At 39.3% G+C, this 19,672-nt stretch overlaps 1 protein-coding gene across 3 annotated transcripts in view; it reads left to right on the top strand.

The window, feature by feature from the left end:
• The window catches only part of ero1b (endoplasmic reticulum oxidoreductase 1 beta), a 109,169-nt gene extending 90,635 nt beyond the window's left edge, over positions 1-18,534 (top strand). For all 3 annotated transcript variants that reach the window (XM_073056663.1, XM_073056661.1, XM_073056662.1), the window contains 2 exons: positions 4,338-4,471; positions 14,179-18,534. In XM_073056663.1, coding sequence (XP_072912764.1) covers positions 4,338-4,471; positions 14,179-14,239 — 195 coding nt within the window. In that variant the 3' untranslated portion in view covers positions 14,240-18,534. The remainder of the gene's footprint in view (positions 1-4,337; positions 4,472-14,178) is intronic.
• Positions 18,535-19,672: the final 1,138 nt, after the last annotated feature.

Below are 19,672 nucleotides of genomic sequence, written 5' to 3'. Positions count from 1 at the left end.
AGGGCATGAAGGGATATGGGAAGAAGGCAGGAGGTTGAGGCTGAGAGGGGAAATGGAACAGCCATGATGAAATGGCAGAACAGATTCAATGGGCCAAATGGCCTGATTCTTCTCCTATAAGAACGTAGAATAGTACAGCACATTACAGGCCATTCGGCCTACAATTTTGTGCTGACCCTCAAACCCTGCCTCACATATAACTCCCCCACCTTAAATTCCTCCATATACCTGTCTAGTAGTCTCTTAAACTTCACTAGTGTATCTGCCTCCACCACTGACTCAGGCAGTGCATTCCACGCACCAACCACTCTCTGAGTGAAAAACCTTCCTCCAATATACCCCTTGAACTTTCCTCCCCTTAACTTAAAGCCATGTTCTCTTGTACTGAGCAGTGGTGCCCCGGCTGTCCACTCTGTCTATTCCTCTTAATATCTTGCACACCTCTGTCATGTCTCCTCTCATCCTCTTCCTCTCCAAAGAGTAAAACCCTAGCTCCCTTAATCTCTGATCATAATCCATACTCTAAACCAGGCAGCATCCTGGTAAATCTCCTCTGTACCCTTTCCAATACTTCCACATCTTTCCTATACTGAGTTTTATAGAGCTGCATCATTACATCGCGTCTCTTAAACTCTATCCCTCGACTTATGAAAGCTAACACCCCATAAGCTTTCTTAACTACCCTATCTACCTGTGAGGCAACTTTCAAGGATCTGTGGATATGTACCCCCAGATCCCTCTGCTCCTCCACACTCCCAAATATCCTGCCATTTACTTTGTACCCTGCCTTGGAGTTTGTCCTTCCAAAGTGTACCACCTCACACTTCTCCGGGTTGAACTCCATCTGCCACTACTCAGCCCACTTCTGCATCCTATCAATGTCTCTCTGCAATCTTTGACAATCCTCTACACTATCCACAACACCACTAACCTTTGTGTCGTCTGCAAACTTGCCAACCCACCCTTCTACCCCACATCCAGGTCGTTAATAAAAATCACGAAAAGTAGAGTTCCCAGAACAGATCCTTGTGGGACACCACTAGTCACAACCCTCCAATCTGAATGTACTCCCTCCACCACAACCCTCTGCCTTCTGCAAGCAAGCAAGCCAATTCTGAATCCACCTGGCCAAACTTCCCTGGATCCCATGCCTTCTGACTTTCTGAATAAGCCTACCTTGTGGAACCTTGTCAAATGCCTTACTAAAATCCATGTAGATCACATCCATGTTTTATGGTATCAGAATTGTTGTCATCACTGTATGAGTGTAAAGCAGAATAAAATGATAGTTACTCCGGGTGCGATGCAGCATTAAAAAACACAAGCATGTAAGAAACATAAATATAATATAAAGGTAATCTTGTAAAATGCAATGTACAAGTATCTGTTGAGTGTGACGCTGTGTATATAAAAGAATAACTTGTATACAGACTGCATGTACAAAACATAATGATTCTATCAAGAAACAAAAGTTGAAATAATTTTGACTTATTTGCATTTTATTTTCCCCTACATGAATTCCATGAGAGTGAATTTTATTCTGTATCTCAAGCTTTTGGGCAGTGATTTGTGAATGCTGTATCAGTGAATTTCCAGAACACCTATACAGGCTAATCTAGATAGAGCATAAAGTTTGATAGATACATGGAAAATTTTGATTTGCTCCCTAATGTTGTTTGTATAATTTATTTGAGTTTGATAAACATATCACATGGTGAAAATTTCATTCAGTTTCTGTAAAATATTAACAAAGGAAACTTAATACTGCTTGCCAACTGCTTTATTTTTACCTCAACTATGACTTCTGCCACATTCTTTAAATAAAAAGTGGCCCTTAAACATAGCTGCAAATATTTTCAGATTTCTTTAGTGAAGGCTTATGGAGTCGCCATCAAAGTCACATTCTGTGGTATATAATTAATTACATTGAGATTTATAGTATGTTTCTGTGATAACATACTCAGTGGCTATTTTATTAGTTGCAGAAATGGAATCTGGTGCGGTCTTCTGAAGCCGATCCTCAAGGTTCAAAGTGTTCTGAGTTAATTAACTTGAGTATATTAAACACTACCCCCTCAACACCAGCACCATTCTGATATAGCTTCTTAACTTGTCCTCATTGTTACAAGCCAGTTTGTTAAACTATTCCTAGGACCTGTCCCCTGTCTCCTTAATTGAGTTCACGTTGATGTAGAACTTACTAAGATGTCTTTTGGAAATTCAACTAGTGGAATGTTTTTGTGTGATTGCAACCCTGTTAAAAGTGGTATACCACTTGCAGTTTGTTAGATATGTTAACAACTTGGATATGATTGTACCAAGTATGATTAAATTTACAGATGACAGGATAATTGGTAGTTGAGTTAATAGTGAGGAGAGTAAATTTAGGAGGCAATATTAATGAATTGGTGAGATGGACTGGGCAATGGCAGATGGATATTAGTGTTGATAAGAATGATGTGGTGCTGTTGGGACAACTACCGTAGATTCCGGACTACAGAGCGCACCTGATTAAAAGCCGCTGGCTCTAATTTTAGAAATAAAATCAATTTTTTACTTGTAAAGGCCGCACCGGATTTTCGGCCGCAGGTGTCCCACGTTGTAATATGAGATATTTACACAGAAAGATATTACACGTGAGGATTTTTTAACTTTTAATTAAATCCATATGGTAACAAAAACAAATACATATTGCAAATGCTTTTTTTCGAACCGTGCCTGTAACGCGGCTACTTTTAAATATACGTTGCGTATACTTCTTTACTGAACAACATTCCAATATCTCCTAACGACTGGTAAAAAGTATATATACTGCAGCCTACCAGGAAAAGTTATTGATCGCCTTTAACTTAAAAGCAGCGTTTTCGCTCCGCCGCTCGACCCCCTCCTTTCCGTTTATCGCAAACGGCATTTTTCCCACAAGACGCGGCGAAACCAGGTGTGACGTCATAGCATCCCACGATGTAGTACAGAAAACAAATATAGTTAAAACTCTTCTAACTTTAACTAGAAAATGAATTACTAAGCGAAAATATTATAAACTAAATAACTGCCATAAGGCAGCACAATGCTTCGAGTGTTTTCCATGTTGATGAGGGTGAGTACAAATGACTGATTTACAATAATTTAATTGTGAAAGTGCGCTTGATTTATCGTACAATTTCATTGGACCTCTGTGAACTACTCATCAATTTTATTGGTCTACTGTTACGAGGCAAAATGTTTACGAGGCGGCATGAAAAAAAATAATGCATTAGCCGCTCTGTATTAAAGGCTGCAAAGTTCAAAGCTGTTCAAAATGTGGGAAAAAAGTAGCGGCTTAAAATCCGGAATCTACGGTAATAAGATTGGGAGTACACAATAAATGGGAAGGCCCTAGGGATTGTTGAAAAATAGGAAGATTTGGCAAACAAGTCCAGAGATTCATAAAGGTGGCAGAAGTTAAATACGTGGTTAAAAGTGTCTACAGTTTGCCGTCATCTGCCAGGGCACGGAATATAGGAACAAGCTTTTATTATGCCAAAATAAAATGTTGATTAGGCAATAGCAAGATGACTTTGTGTGGTTCTGGTGGCCACACTATAGGAAGTATGTGATTGAAATATTGAGGATGTAGAGGAAATTCATTAGAACATTGCTTGGGATGGAGCATTTCCATTATGAGATGAGACTTGATATCTGGGGTTGTTTTCAGAGGGGTTAAGGGTAGATCTGATGTATACCAGACTGTGGGCTTATGGTGGGTAGGAAGAAACTTTGCCACATAGTAGAGGTGGCTAAAAGTAGAGGGTGTAGGTTCAAGAAGAGGTGGGGGTTTTAGAGAAAGAAGGTGGTTGGAAATAGAAGGCATGTGTTCATGGACTTTAATAATGTAAAGTTCAAAGTAAATGATACCAAAGTACATGTATCACAATATACAATGTTGAGATTCATTTTCCTTTGGGTATACTCAGTAAATCTCTAGAATAGTAACTGTAACAGGATCAATAAAAAAGCAACCAGAGTGGAGAAGACAACAAACTGCAAATGTATAAATAAAATAGCAATAAATAACACGAGCATGAGATGAGACAGAGTGAAGTCGTTGATTGTGGGAACATCTCAGTGATGGGGCAAGTGAGTGTAGTTACTCTTTTTATTTAGGAACCTGCTGGTGCAAGTCCTAAGGCTCTTAAGCCTTCTCCTGATGCAGCAGTGGGGAGAGAGAGAAGGTGATGAGCCAAGCACTGGAAACAGTATTAATGTAGGTAAATACTTGATAGTGACCAAGAACATGTCAGGCTGAAAGACCTGTTTCTGTGCTGCATTGACTATAAATCATTCTGCTTTCTCTCCAGACTCAGGGCTTGGGTACTGCATTGAAGATTTTATTTTCTGAGCGGGAAATTAAGAATCTCCCTGAGCGCAGTCCTTCAGCTGGTTTTCAGCTAACCCGACAGGAAGTTGTTGCTCTGCTGAATGCATTTAGCAGGTAAGGGCTCATTCCAGAATGTGCTCAATTTTCTTTATCTAATTTACCAGAGGAAGAGAGGATATACAGTTATATCAGATTCAAATGCAGTTGCTCCCTCTGCTGACCAAATGAATTATGATGGCATCTTCATGGAACCTGAGCCTCCTGTCATCTGTCATCCCTGCAGTCAGAAAGGGCCCTTGGGCTGAGTAGGGGGAGGAGTGGATTTCATTGATACCCATCTATTTATTCACACATGTATCAAATATCTGAATTTGTTGTGATACCTTATACTTGATTAGCCTGCTCACATTGTCAAGCACATGCATGAATAATGGCAACTTGGAAATAAGAAACTACTCCAATTTTTCAAGAGAAGGATGAGGAGAGAGATTGAAATGGACAGGATTCAGAGGTATTGATTCATCTAGTCATCCTTGCTGATTGAACTATTGAATAGCTGCTTTGAGTCTTGCTGAAGTCCATAGGCCTGAAATGTGTGCTGTAAATCAATTATCTCACACACAACTTAAAAGAATTATTTGTGAAACTGAAATTCCACATGAATAATATTGTAGTTCTGTTTAAGACATTTAAATCTGTTCTGCAAAACTTAGTCTAATCCCCTGTCTTTAGTGTGGCGTTCAAAACTCATTGTAGGCTGCAGACATCTACAATGAGTTCATATTAAAGGGAATCCTGAGACTGCATTTTCTCATGGATACCATTCAGTCATACTTGCAGCAGGAAGATGGGTTGAACATGGGTGTCTGGGAAATAGAGGAGATGTGGGTAAGGGCAGCATCAATGAGGGTGGGAAGAGGTATGTTCAAAATAACCATGGGAATTAGTAGGTTTATAAAAGATGTCAGACAGTTTGTCTCCAGAGATGAAGCCTCACCTGGAAGGACTGTTTGGGGCTGTGAATGGAGGCGAGGGAGGAGGTAAATGGGTAGATGTAGCACTTTGGTAGCTTGCAGGGATATATGCCAGGAGGGAGGTTAGTAGGGAACAGTGAATGGACAAGGGAATCATGGAGGAAACAATCCTTGTGGAAAACAGAGTGGGGGAGGGAGGAGTAAAAAGTGTAGATGTGTTTGGTGGTAAGATCCTTTTGAAAATTGTGGAGAGTGAGGTGTTAAATGCAGAGGCTCATGGGGTGGTAAGGAAAAGCCAACCAGAAAAGGCCCTCTTTGCCTCCTGCCAGTCAATCAATCTTCTATACATGCTGATACCTTTCCTGTAATACTGTGGGCTCTTACGTTGTTAAGCAGCCTCATGTGCAGTATCTTGTCAAAGGCCTTCTGAAAATACAAATGCAGAATATCCACTGACTCTCCTTTGTCTATCCCTGCTAGTTATTTCCTCAAAGAATTCCAATAGATTTGTCAGGCAATATTTCCCTTTAAGGAAAACCATGCTGACTTGAGCGTACTTTCTCATGCACCTCCAAACCACCTGAGGTCAGTCTAATTGGCCTTATAATTCCCTTCCTTCTGACTCCCTTCCTCCTTAAAGAGTGGAGTGACATTTGGAAATACAGGCTTTGATCAAAATTTAATGAATGGACTTACTTCAGAAGACGAGCTTGATGAGGCCTTTGTACACAGCAGCTAGCATCCTGTGCAATCTAGCAAAGAGTGAAGATAGATGAAGAAGGGAAGGATAATGCTGGCTGGAATCACTGACAACTGAAAGTTCTTTTCGTATAAAAGGGCCAATATATATGAGAAATAGGAAGACGAGTAAGTGGCCTTCTGCACCTTTTCTGCCCTCTGATAAAATTATTGCTGATCTAATCTTGGCCTGTATTTTCCATTCTGATTTCTGTTATTCTTGATTTCTCTACAGCTCGTCTTGACCATGAATTAGTATTTGCTGCATTGTCCAAGAGGTTGTCTTGATGCTGATCTGCATATTAGATAATTACTCAGGGTATTCTACTTAGTAGGGTCACTGCAGGAAAACTATTGGGAAGTTATGTTGCAGCTGCATAAAACTTTGGTAAGGCTGCATTTGGAGTGTTGTGTGAAGTTCTACTCGGTGCATTACAAAAAGATGTAGAGACTTTGGAGAGCATGTAGAAGAGGCTTCCCAGAACAGAGCCTGGATTAGATGATAGTAGGCGTACAGAAATTAGACAAACTTGTATTGTTTTTCTGGAACATTGAAGACTGTGACTGGCCCAATAGAAATAAATAAAAGAATGAGTGGCACTAAAAGTGTAAATAGAAACTTGTATCCCTAGAGTGAAAATGTCAAATATCAGAGGATAAAAGGGATAAGGTTTAAAGGAGATTTACGAAGCAAGCTTTGTATTTTTACACAGTTTGAGATGCCTGGAACGCACTGCCGTTGGAGCAGATATGACTGCAGTGTTTGAGAGGTAGTCAAACTCCAAATTAACAGGTAGGGAATGGAAGGATTATAGACCATGTGCAGGCAGATGGGATTGGATTGGCATCATGGTCAGCACAGGCAGTTTTGTGCTGAACTGTTCTATGTAATAATAGTACAACTCCAGCTTGTGATTAAGGATGACCACCCCAAGCAATATCTGATAGAAGTCCTGAAGAAGGAACTCGGCCCAAAATATTGACTATCTGTTCATTTCCAAGCATGCAGCCTAACCTGCTGCCATTCAGCCCATCGCGTCTGCTCTGCCATTCAATCATGGGCTGATCCAATTTTTCCATTCATCCCCACTCCCCGCCTTCTCCCCATACCCTTTGATGCCCAGGCTATCAAGAACCTGTCTGTCTCTGCTTTAAATGCACCCAATGACTTGGCCTCCACAGCCACTCGTGGCAACAAATTACACAGATTTACTACCCTCTGACTAATGCAATTACTCTGTATCTGTGTTCTAATTGGATGTCCTTCAATCCTGAAGTCATGTCCTCTTGTCCTGGACTCCCCCTAACATGGGAAATGACTTTGCCATATCTAATCTATTCAGGCATTTTAACATTTGGAATGTTTGAGATTTCCCCCCTCATTCTCCTGAACTCCGGGGAATACAGCCCAAGAGCTGCCAGATGTTTCTCATACGGTAACCCTCTCATTCCTGGAATCATTCTTGTGGAATGAACCCTCTCCAATGTCAGTATATCCCTTCTAAAATAAGGAACCCAAAACTGCACACAATACTCCAAGTGTGGTCTCATGAGTGCCTTGTAGAGCCTCAACATCACATCCCTGCTCTTGTATTCTATACCTCTAGAAATGAATGCCAACATTGCATTCGCTTTCTCAACCAACCACCAACTCAACCTGGAGGTTAACCTTTCAGGTATCCTGCATAAGGACTCCTTTGCATCTCTACATTTTGAATTCTCTCCCTATCTAAATAATAGTCTGCCCATTTATTTCTTCCACCAAAGTTAAACATGACCTACCACGCACAAAACCATGTTGACTCTCCCTAATAAGTCCCTGTCTATCCAAATACTTGTAGATTCTATCTCTTAGTACTCCGTCCAATAATTTACCTACTATCGACGTCAAACTTACTATCCTATAATTTCCCGGATTACTTTTAGAGCCTTTTTTAAGCAACGGAACAACATGAGCTATCCTCCAATCCTCCGGCACCTTACCCATAGTTACTGACATTTTTAATATTTCTGCCAGGGCCCCTGCAATTTCAACACTAGTCTCCTTCAAGGTCCGAGGGAATACCCTGCCTCCAGGTACTCCGTAATCTCATCCCTAACAATCGATTCCAACAACTTCCCAACCACTGATGTCAGGCTAACAGGTCTATAGTTTCCTTTCTGCTGCCTCCCACCCTTCTTAAATAGCGGAGTAACATTTGCAATTTTCCAGTCCTCCGGTACAATGCCAGAATCTTATTGATTCTTAAAAGATCATTGTTAATGCCTCTGCAGTCTGTCTAGCTACTTCCTTCAGAACCCAAGGGTGCATTCCATCAGGTCCAGGTGATTTATCCACTCTCAAACTTGGTGTTTTCTCCTTGGAGCGATGGAGAATGAGAGGTGACCTGATAGAGGTGCATAAGATGATGAGAGGAATTGATAGTGTGGATAGTCAGAAGCTTTTTCCCAGGGCTGAAACAGCTATCACAAGAGGGCACAGTTTTAAGGTGCTTGGAAGTAGGTACAGAGGAGATGTCAGGGGTAAGTTTTTTTTACATTAGAGAGTGGTGAGTGGGTGGAATGGGCTGCCAGTGATGGTGGTCTTTTCAGAGACTCCTGGTTAGGTACGTGGAGCTTAGAAAAATATAGGGCTATGGGTAACCCTAGATAATTTCTAAAGTAAGTACATGTTTGGCACAGCATTGTGGGCTAAAAGGCCTGTATTGTTCTGTAGTTTTTTTTATGTTTCTAGACCATTAAGCTTCCTGAGCACCTTCTCAGTGGTAATTTTCACTGCATATATTTCACTTCCGACACTCTTGAATGTCCAGTATACTGCAGATGTCTTCCACTGTGAAGACTGATGCAAAATACACATTCAGTTCCTCTACTACCTCTGCATCTCATCATAATATGATCAACGTCATTTTCTATTAGTCAACTATCTATCCTAAACTCTCTTTTACCCTTTATATACTTAAAAAAGCTTTCAGTAACTTTTGATATTAGTCACCAGCTCCCTTTCATTAATTCATCTTTTCCTTCTGAATGACCTCCTTAGCTTCCTTTTGCAAGTTTTTAAAAGCTTCCCAATCCTCTTATCTTCCCATAAGCTTTTGCTTCCTTGTATGTCCTCTCTTGCTTTTACTTTGGCTCTGACTTCACTTGTCAGCTACAGTCGTGTCCTCCTTCCATTTGAAAATTTCTTCTTATTTTGACTCTATCTGTCTTGCACTTCTCTCAATTTTCACAGAAACTCCAGCCATTGCTGCTCTGCTGTCCTTCCTGCAAATGTCCCTTTCCCCTTTGGCCATTTCCCCTCTCATGCCATTGTAATTTCCTTTATTCCACTGAAATACCGACACATTGGAATTTAGTTTCTCCTCCTCAAATTTCAAAGTGACCTTGATCATATTGTGATCACTGTTCCCTAAGGATTCCTTAATCATAAGCTCTCTTATCACCTCTGGATCTTTGCACAACACCCAATCCAGCACAGCGGATCCCCTAGTGGGCTCAACAACAAGCTGTTCTAAAAAGCCATCCCTTAGAAATTCTCCAAATTCTCTCTTGAGGTCCAGTACTAGCCTGGTTTTCCCAATCCACTTTCTTGTTAAAATCCCCAACAATTATCATCACATTGACCTTCTGACACGCCTTTTCTATCTCCTGCTGTAATTTATAATCCACATCCCGGCTGCTATTTGGAGGCTTGTATACAACTGCCATTGGGGTCCTTTTACCCTTGTCATTTCTTAACTCAACCCATTGAAACTGTACACCTTCTGATCTTATGTCATCTCTTTCTAATGATTTAATATTATTTCTTATGCACAGGGCCACACTACCCCCTCTGTCTACTAACCTATCTGTCCAGTATACCATATATCCTTGGACATTCAGCTCCCAATGGCAGCCACAACGTCATACTTGCCAGTCTGTAGCTGAATTTCAATATCATCCATTTTATTTCTTATGCTGCGTGCGTTCAAATATTACATTTTCAGTCTCATATTTGTTGCTTTTTGTTTTAACTGCACTACACCTCTATTGCCCTGTAATTCATCCCACTGGCTGTGATTATGCCTCAATCTCCTGCCTGTCCTTTCTATCATCTCTGTTGCACGCTATCATTGATTTAGTTCTGTTTTCCCCTTCCTCAGCCCTATCACTCCAGTTCCCATCCCCCTGCCAAGTTAATTTAAACCCTCCCCGAACAGCTGTATTAAACCTGCCTACTAGGAAATTGAACCCCTTTGGGTTCAAGTGTAACCCAATGATCCAGGAACCCAAAGCCCTGCCCCCTACACCAGTCTCTCAGCCACGCATTAATATGCCTGATCATGCTGTTCTTGCGCTCATTAGTACGTGGCACAGGCAGTAAACCTGAGATTACTACCCTGGAGGTCCTGCTTTTCAGCTTCCTACACAACTCCCTGAATTCCCTCTTCAGGACCTCCTCCCTTTTTCTATTATGTCATTGGTACCAACGTGTAACAAGACTTCTGGCTGTTCACCCTCTCCCTTCAGAATACTCTGCACCTGATCTGAGACATCCCATACCCTGGCACCTGAGAGGCAATACACCATGTGGGTATCTCTATCAGGCTGACAGAACCTCCTGTCTGTTCCCCTCACTATGAAATCCCCTATAACTACCACATTCCTCATCATCTTCTCTCCCATCAGCACCACAGAACCAGGATCAATGCCGGAGTCCTGATTGCCATGGTCGTCCTGTGTCAGGTCACCCCTCTCAACAGCATCCAAAACAAGATAACAATTTTTGAGGGTGATGGCCACAGGGGTGCTCTGTATTATCTGAGTTCTTCCCTTCACTTCCCTGATTGTCATCCACTTATCTAACTCTGCAGCCTTGGGGTGACTAACATCATGTAGTTCCTGTCTATCACTTGCTCACTTTCCCTAATAAGCTGTAGGTTATCAAGCCGCAGCTCCAGATCCCTAACATGGTCTCTCAGAAGCTGCCTCTTGGTGCCCCTGGTGTAGATGTCACCCATCTGGGAGGCTGGAAGCTTCCCAGGTTTCCCACATCTGACACCCAGAGCAAAGTATAACGCTACAGACATGCTCTCTATTCCTCCAAAAAAATGCAAGGGGGAAAATAAAGCAAAGTCCACTTATCTTGCCAAAGCCTGAATGAGCCAAAGTCTCAGACCGCTCCCTTGATGACAGCTCCACTTGGCAGTGTCTCCCTTTTATGCCTGAACCTTCCCTGCTCTCCAACTCACGATTGGTGCTCTGGTTGTAGCCAAGTTCCCACAAAGCTTTCCCCTTTAAACTTCACTGCTGGACCTGTCTGCCGCCTCCTCTCTCAGAACATTTTGCATGTGTTAATCTGATAGACGAGTCGAGGTTTCTTTTCCATGAAAAATGTTGCTTGTTTCTTTTTTATATCTTATCTGTGAGCTTTAATATCTGAGGCTTCAATTTATTTAAGAAAACCGTGACATTGTACTCTAATTTGTGTTTTTTTTTAATGTTTGAGGGAATGGGAAGATGTTAACACAAAAATGGTAAAGCAACAGATTACATGTAAACATTATCAAGGTACTCGTTTCCATGTTGCAAGTATTTGTATCTCCCATACAATTTGTGCAGTGCACACAAGCCTAGCATGGAAACAGTGAGGATGTCAAGTCTTGTAAAAGATTTACAGTTTATTTAAGTGTGTTCATTTGGACATTTCATTTTACAAATTAATTATGATACTTGTCAATTTTTAACTTTCTCTTCCTTGCTAATAAAAAACATAAAACTAGGAAAATGCCTTGCATTTTTCCCATTTTTGAAAATAGGGTTTTGAATGATTAGGTCATTTTTAAAGACCAGAAAGTTAGTATAACACAAAAGCTCAAGAGGAACAGATAAACTAGCTATCTGTTATTGTTGTGGATTTCTTGTAAGATTTCTTAATGAAAGCCCTTGAAGCTAATTTTGTTGGTGACTACTTTGCTGGCTTAGCCTTTCATTTCATCCCTCCACAAACCCACATGTGCATGCAATAAGTTGGTTAAATGTGAGGGGGTCCAATGGGTGTGGTGTATTTGGACTTTCAGAAAGCCACATAACAGGTAAAAAGCATGAAATTAAATCATGTGGATTTGGGAGCAATGCTTTGCATGGACTTAAAGTTGATTGGCAACATAAGAGTAAATGGAATTTTTTTTTTAAATGATAGGCTGTGAGTCTCAGCTATTCATAACATCAGTGATTTGGATCTAGGAACAGAATGTTGTATTATGAAGATTGATTATATTAAACTGGGTGGTGCAAAGAAACGTCAAGGCGAGATTGAGGAAGTGGGCAAAAATGTGCCAGAGATATAACACAAATAATTGTGAAATTATGCACTTTGTTGGAGAAAACGTAGGCAGTGTGTTTAAATAGTGTTAAATGGGGAAATGTTGTCATACAAAAAGATTTGGGTGACATTGTACATCAGTTATTGAAAGCGAACATTGTGTTGCTCCAAGCAATTCAGAAGGCAATAACATGTTGGCTTTAATAACAAGAGTCTTTGCATCTAGTAATGATATCTTGCTACAATTATACATGCCCTTACTGTGACTATATCTGGAATATTTTGTGCAGGCTTGGTCTCCTTACCTAAGAAAAATATATAAAAGCCATAGAGAGGTGCATAGGCTGGCTGGTTTCTGAGATAGTGGAGCTACAACTGAGAATAGGTTGGGTTAGTATTCACTAGCATTTTAGAAGAATGAGAGGAGATTTAGTTAAAACTTAAAACATTCTGATAGGGCTACATCAAATACCAGGAGGATGCCTTCCCTGACTGGAATGTCTCAAACAGCTTTGGATTACAGGGCAAGAGATTATGGACTCAGATGAGAACTGTCTTCATTCTGAATGGTGAACCTCTGGAATTAAAATGATTATCAAAATATGTACAGTCAGCCCTCCTTATCCACGAATTCCACATGCACGAATTCAACCAACTGCGAATCGCGAAAACCCGGAAGTGCTCTTCCAGCACTTGTTGTTCGAGCATTACAGACTTTTTTTTCTTGTCATTATTCCCTAAACAATGCAGTATAACAACTATTTTACATAGCATTTACATTGTATTAGGTATTATAAGTAATCTAGAGATGATTTAAAGTATACGGGAGGATGTGCGTGGATTATCGTGGATCAGGATCGAAAAAAATCGGGTTCTCTTGCTAAGTAAGTCGGAACAGGTACATCCGGTATTATTTAGCATCAGTTAGTCAAACGTTTGTCTTAGTATATAGCATATATTTTACCTTTCTATGCATATAAAACACTTAAAAACGTTTGTTTCAGCACCGGGCTCGAAGTTCCCGAGTTCAGTCCAATGACAGACCACTCCCGAGTGTGCTTTCCACTGTGCTGGGTTGATGTGGAGGATCAAAAACCCAAAACCTAATAATTAAACCACTGCATTGCTTAGCAATAATTGTAGCTTTAATTGGGGCAGAGCCTTTCTCACTTTATCCTTTAAAATTGTTCTGATCATTGACCGACGTAGCCTAACGCTTTTCCAATGACCGATGGCATTTAACCTCTCACCGATCGCTTTATTATTTCCATTTTATTTTCAATCATGATCGTGATTATTTTCGTGAACAGTATGGATTCAGAGCTCTGCCACCGGGTCCTAATGTCCACTGCACTTGAGACAGGTTAAATAAGGTCTGGGGTTCTGCTGGGTCCTAAGGTCCACCGGATTGAGACAGGTTGAATAAGGGACTTGAGCATCCGTGAATTTTGGTAACCGCGAGGGGGTCCCGGAACCAATCCTTGGCGGATAAGGAGAGCCGACTGTATATGTCACCATATACTATTCTGAGATTCATTTTCTTGCAGGCATTCACAGTTGAACATAGAAATACAAAGAATCAATGAAAAACTGCACAAATGTACTGACAACCAACCAATGTGTAAAAGAAGACAATCTGAAAATACAAAAAAAAACAAAGGAAATAATAATAATACTAAGGACATGAGTTATAGAGTCTTTGTACTATCTTGGAGTTTGTATACTAATAACATTTTTTTTAAAAACCTAACTGCATGGTTTTGAAGCTGGGGTGTAACTTTCTCTGGTGTATTTAATTTCAGACTTTCAACAAGCATACAAGAGTTGCAGACTTTCAAAATGCTGTTAAAGGACAAAAGGTAACAAATGCTGTGGAAATGGTGATGATTGATGCAAAGCAGAGACTTTGTAAAGTTGCCTAGTCTTTGGCACTTTACAGAACTTCAGGGATCCAGTGGCCATTGCACAATTTACTGTATTGCATTGGCTGAAGAACTACATCCAGATAAAGGCAGAGATGAATTGGGTATGGTAATAGTGAGCAACTATTTATATTTCAATTAATAGCATTTCTTCCTTACCTAATACAATGAAGTGCTCTTAAGGTTTTAGATTATTCCCAAAACTTACGGCATTCACCATGTGTAAGCTTTTTACTGATTTATTGGTATAAATATTAATTTTGTTTCAAATACCACCAAAACTTACCCACTAAAGAAATTTAAAAATTCTGTTGCTATGGATTTGTCTACTATTAATGGAGTATAATTTTTTTTGTGATTCCTGCTGTTTCAGAGCACCTCCCTTACCTCCAATTGTGTTGGCAATGCAAAAGGTTCTTGAGAATATTTAATTATCTTTGATCATTGATTTATTGAAGCTCTAACTGACCTTAAAGATTATCAGAGTGTGTAAAAGATAGTTTCTGAATCTGATATCTTTACTTTTCCAAAAGAAGAAAATATTTTACTTTGGAGTGGATAACTGTCATTGTGTCATTTGTATATTGTGATAAAATGTGACTTTTGTAATTTAAAAAAAATAAAAGCAACCATTGGGTGGGTTGTGACTTTAACTGCTGTGCAATGAACTATGGACTTTTAAGCAAAATTTTATCCTGTGGAGAAATGGAAGAAGTTTTTAAATGTTGGTAATGAATTCACGTGATGGATTTTAAGACCACTTCAAAAAGAATTTACTGACTGCTACGACATTTAGAACTCCTAATATATTAAATCTAAAAATGTCTCCTTCAAACTTTGGTAATAGTCTGAAATACAAATCAGAAGCAATATGATTTAATCCACTTTCCACATAAAATAATTTTCAGTATCATGGAGTTGTTTCTAATGACTTCTAATTTCACATTGCAGCATCTGTTATTCAACATTTAATTCACTGGATTGACCAAATATGGCTGTTTAATCTTATGTACAGGATGGGCTGCATCCTTTTGAATCTGGAAGCAAATATGTGTGACTCCTTAAATGTGGTTATAAAGTAAGTTATTATTGGAGCATAAGCAGCAAAGCTATATATATATTGGAGCAAATAATAGCAAATATTTTTATGTAAACAAGTCTTTCCTTTTTTGTGCATGACTATTGTTGAAGCCTTTCCATCATGGGGTGGAAGTTGGAGAAAATCTACAATGATCTCAATGAATGATAGAGCAGTTTTAGAGGCCTGATCGTGCCGTGTTCATAGTCAGTTTCTTTCTCTCTTTGTACTTGTTTACTTTTCTCTTAGACTATTCCAATTGCACAAAATGGCAGCAAGTTTTACATTCTTGCCATTTGACTTCCCAGTTATATAATAGTAAATATATTTCATGTGAACAAGTCCTTTAGTTTGATGCAAGGCTATTGCTGAAATCTTTCCAACCTCATTTTGTTGGTGTTAAATTTAGCCTGGTTCATATAATTAGAATACTGAGATCTGTAATGATCAAAGATTGTGCTGCTGGTAAAAATGTCCTCTGCACTTCGTAGCTTCATACCAACAATAGTTCCCCTGTGCAAATCTGGATTTGCAAAGCTATCAGGCATTCTTAATGTTAGCTAGTTCTTTACAGTTGTTTAGTAGAATGATGTTGGTGTACTGTGGGGAAAAATGAAAGAATTAGTTTAAGCTCTTATGTAACAGCAACATTGGAATGTGCAGCACAGAAATAGTCCATTTAACCAAAAGATTTGCGTTCACGTTTAGCTTACACGAGCCATTCCTCGGTGCCTCTGTTCCTCTTCTAAACTTGCTACACATGCAACAAGTACATCTGTATACAAATCTGAATTCCAGTTTGTGCAATTTTATGGTCCTTGCTTTCTTAACCAAGTTATTTCTCCAGAGTAATAGTAAGCCAGAGAGTGGTGGAAAAATGAAAGGGTATTTTACAGAAAATGTTAAAGAACTAAACAAAAATGCAGATAGAGGAAATCTGAAATAAAAAGCATAACAGATGAAGGATTGGTGATTGAAATGCTACCCTGCTTCTCTCTTTACGTGTCGCCTGCTTAGTATTTCCAGTATTTATTTTAGGAATATTCTGTTACAATGAGGATGGAAATTATAGGTCTACAATGATCTCAGTGAATGATAAAACAGGTTTAGAGGGCTGTCTGGCCGGATCCTGTTGTGTACATAACCAGCATTTTCCTCTTGTTTATTTTTCTCTTAAACTATTCTCATTGTTCCAAAAGGCAACATGTTTTGTCCTCTTGCCCCTCAAATTCCTTGTTGTATTATCAGTGATTGTCTTTTATTTTAGGCTAATTTTTAATTTCTCCTCCCTGTGAGAAGGGATCCCCTGTTAAAGAATGATGCATTAGATTGGATAGAGAGACCTATGATTTTTAAAAAAACATGAGATTAACACACTGCAGGGCTTTTTTTGGTCTTCCTACAGTGACTTATTTAGAGGATTGCTTACACTATATTTATTTTAGCTGTTCTGAAGCAGCTTCTTGTCACAAATAAGGAGCATGGATTTTGAGAAATCTCGTTAAGTTATAATCAGTAGTTAAGTTTTCTCTACCAGTGGTCTTTTTGTTTTGATATGGCTTGTATGGTATGACCAGCATTCACTGCCATCTTTAACTGCCCATAAGAAGGTGGTGCTGAACCAATTATATATAATGGTTTGCTGTTCCCATACACCTACACTTTGTTCCCTCATTTTGGTAAAGTTTACCAGATTGTCTATTGCTGTTGACAGAAAAGGCTTTAAGTTGCTTGAGTCAGTCTTGTTTATGGTATAACTGAATCACAGCATGTTATTGATGGGAAGCGGTGAGTGTTAAGGTGGTGGATGGTTTGCCTGTGAGGTGTTGAGCTTCTTAAGTCAGTGGAATTGTGGTCATCTTGGCAACTGCTGAATATCTATCTACCTTTGTAGCTGTTGAAGCTTTGGAAATTTGATGCATATGTCACATGCCACAAAATATCCACCCTCTGATCAGCATTTACAGACATTGCATTTTTATGTTTGGTCCTGTAAGTTTTACCATGGAATCTTTTAATAAGGTTAGGTAGCCCATAAGTAATGATTCCCTGGTTTTTAATGTAGAAACTCTCTACCATGTTTTGAAAAATAATTTGATAAAGGCATGTGTAAACTTAATGAACAGCTAAGGAAAACAGAAGTAAACAATGCAAAAATATATTTCATCCTGGCATTTTAAATAATCTATCACCATTAAAGTTTTGGTCTCTCTAACGATGTGCAATTTCAGAATAATTACAATGTTAACCACCATTCTTTTAGTACTTGTTGCATCACTCATTTTCAATTGAAACTGGCAATGACGTTCCATTATAAGTTCTTCAGTTGTGGATAGATAGAAAAGCAAGCAGCAAAATAAAAAGCTGATTGCAATGGAAAAACTTGTTTCTAAATTGCAGTAGATGTTTTTAAATGGCTATTTTGAACACAACTTTGACTGGAATAACACAATGCTAGAGGAACTGAGCACATCAGGTAGCATCTATAGCAAGGAATAAAGAGTTGATGTTTTGGACCAAGACCCTTCATCAGATCTTGGTCCAAAACCAAAAGTTAACCCTGATGAAGGAGATAATGAATCAGATCCTGATGAAGGGTCTTGGCCCAAAACTCAACTCTTCATTTCTCTCCGTAGATCTTCTGAGTTCAACCAGCACTTTGTGTGTGTGTGTGTGTGTGTGTTACTCTGGATTTCCAGCATCTGTAGAATATCTTGTGTTTGTATCTGGAATAACCAGACCTGTATGCAAAACATTGTTCCTTTGACTGTTTTTGTCTAACTATTGCTTTATAACTCTTAATCTAAGCAACTTTGTCCGTTTTAGCAGCAGCTTCAGCACCTGTTTGCTTTAACACTTTACTAATTTTCATCTGCATGATCAGCACTAATATTTCAATGCAACAGTGCTCTGCCTTAAGCAAAATAAGTGCTCCGTTAATGTGACAAAATTGATTGTATTTTGTGTTATCTTTGATCACGACTCATCTAAATTCTTTGTCTTTCCTAGTTTGAAGTTTTAAGTTCCTGTCAATTTACATGTACCAAACTGGTGTTCAACTTAGAACAAAGTGTTTTGGAATGCATCCTCTGTTTACTACACTTGTCATGTATTTATTTAAAGAAAAATAAAATTTTATTGGTGATCCACTTTCAAAACCTGTTATTTTCTGTAACACTATGTTGATTAAAGTGGGAACTAGACCAAATGGACTAATTTTTCTGTGATTTGGATAAGCTAAAGTTTCCAGACTAAAAGCTTTTTCTGAATAATTTCCTCGTGCTTAAAAAGGAGGAAAAAATCTTAATGTTAAGCTCTCTTCAGTGTTCTCATTTGTATATTTTCATTAAACTCCATGCTCTCTGCCAAGGTTTGAACAGTTTGCAATCCATTGTACAATGTCTGATGCTTAATAGCTTCTTGGAAAAGGGGTTTATACAACACAGTTGGCTTTTGGATGTGTTACCTGAAGAATCTTCAAGACTGAAGTGGTTCAATCTTGTCAGGAACAAAGCCTCTGGAATTACAAGTAACACTTGATCCATCTTCTGGTCATAAGTGGATCATCTGACTGGACCAGAGTTTCTGTTACTGGTCCTCCTCTACAGTGTTTAATCATGTGGGAATAAAAGAATGGGGGTGTAGTCATTAAACCAAATAAAATGATCCAGAAGCCTGGAATCACAACCAAAGATGAGTTCAAATCTATAAAAGCAGTGAAATTTAAATGCACTGAAACAAAATGCTATTCTCAATAGCATAATACCCATTGGTTCACTAACACCAAAATCAGATCACTGGAGTCAAGCAGCATCCGTGAATGCAAAAGAAGTCAATGTTTTGGTTTGAAACCTGCACCAGGACTGGGAGGGATCATTAAGAAGGCAAGAGATAGGGACTGGTTTTGGTGGGGAAGATTGTCAGAGGCTGGTAGGTGACAGGGAACATGATGGGCGGATGGAGCCAGTTGGATGAAATGGTCGGAATAAAAGTTGGTAATTGATAGTTAGAACCAAGCGGGAAGGAGGTAATGGGCAGATGTAACCAGGTAGTGAAGTGAGGTGGAGAGGTTGGTGAGTGATAAGTGGAGTGGATGGGTAGTGTATGAAGGGCAGGTGTAACAAAATGGGTGAGGGAGGGAAGTGGATGGGAAGAAAGAACATGGAGAAAAGAAAATCTGGTTAATACATGAGTGTTTGCTCGGGGGGGGGGGGTAGATGGGGCTGTGGTTTATCCAAGATTGAAAGATTTAATACCATAGCACTGAGATATTGTTCTCCAATGTGCCTATCCATA

The sequence above is a fragment of the Hemitrygon akajei genome, chromosome 9 (genome assembly GCF_048418815.1).
Source record: "Hemitrygon akajei chromosome 9, sHemAka1.3, whole genome shotgun sequence".
Lineage (NCBI taxonomy): Eukaryota > Metazoa > Chordata > Chondrichthyes > Myliobatiformes > Dasyatidae > Hemitrygon > Hemitrygon akajei.
This window is presented reverse-complemented; position numbering and strand designations above follow the sequence as displayed.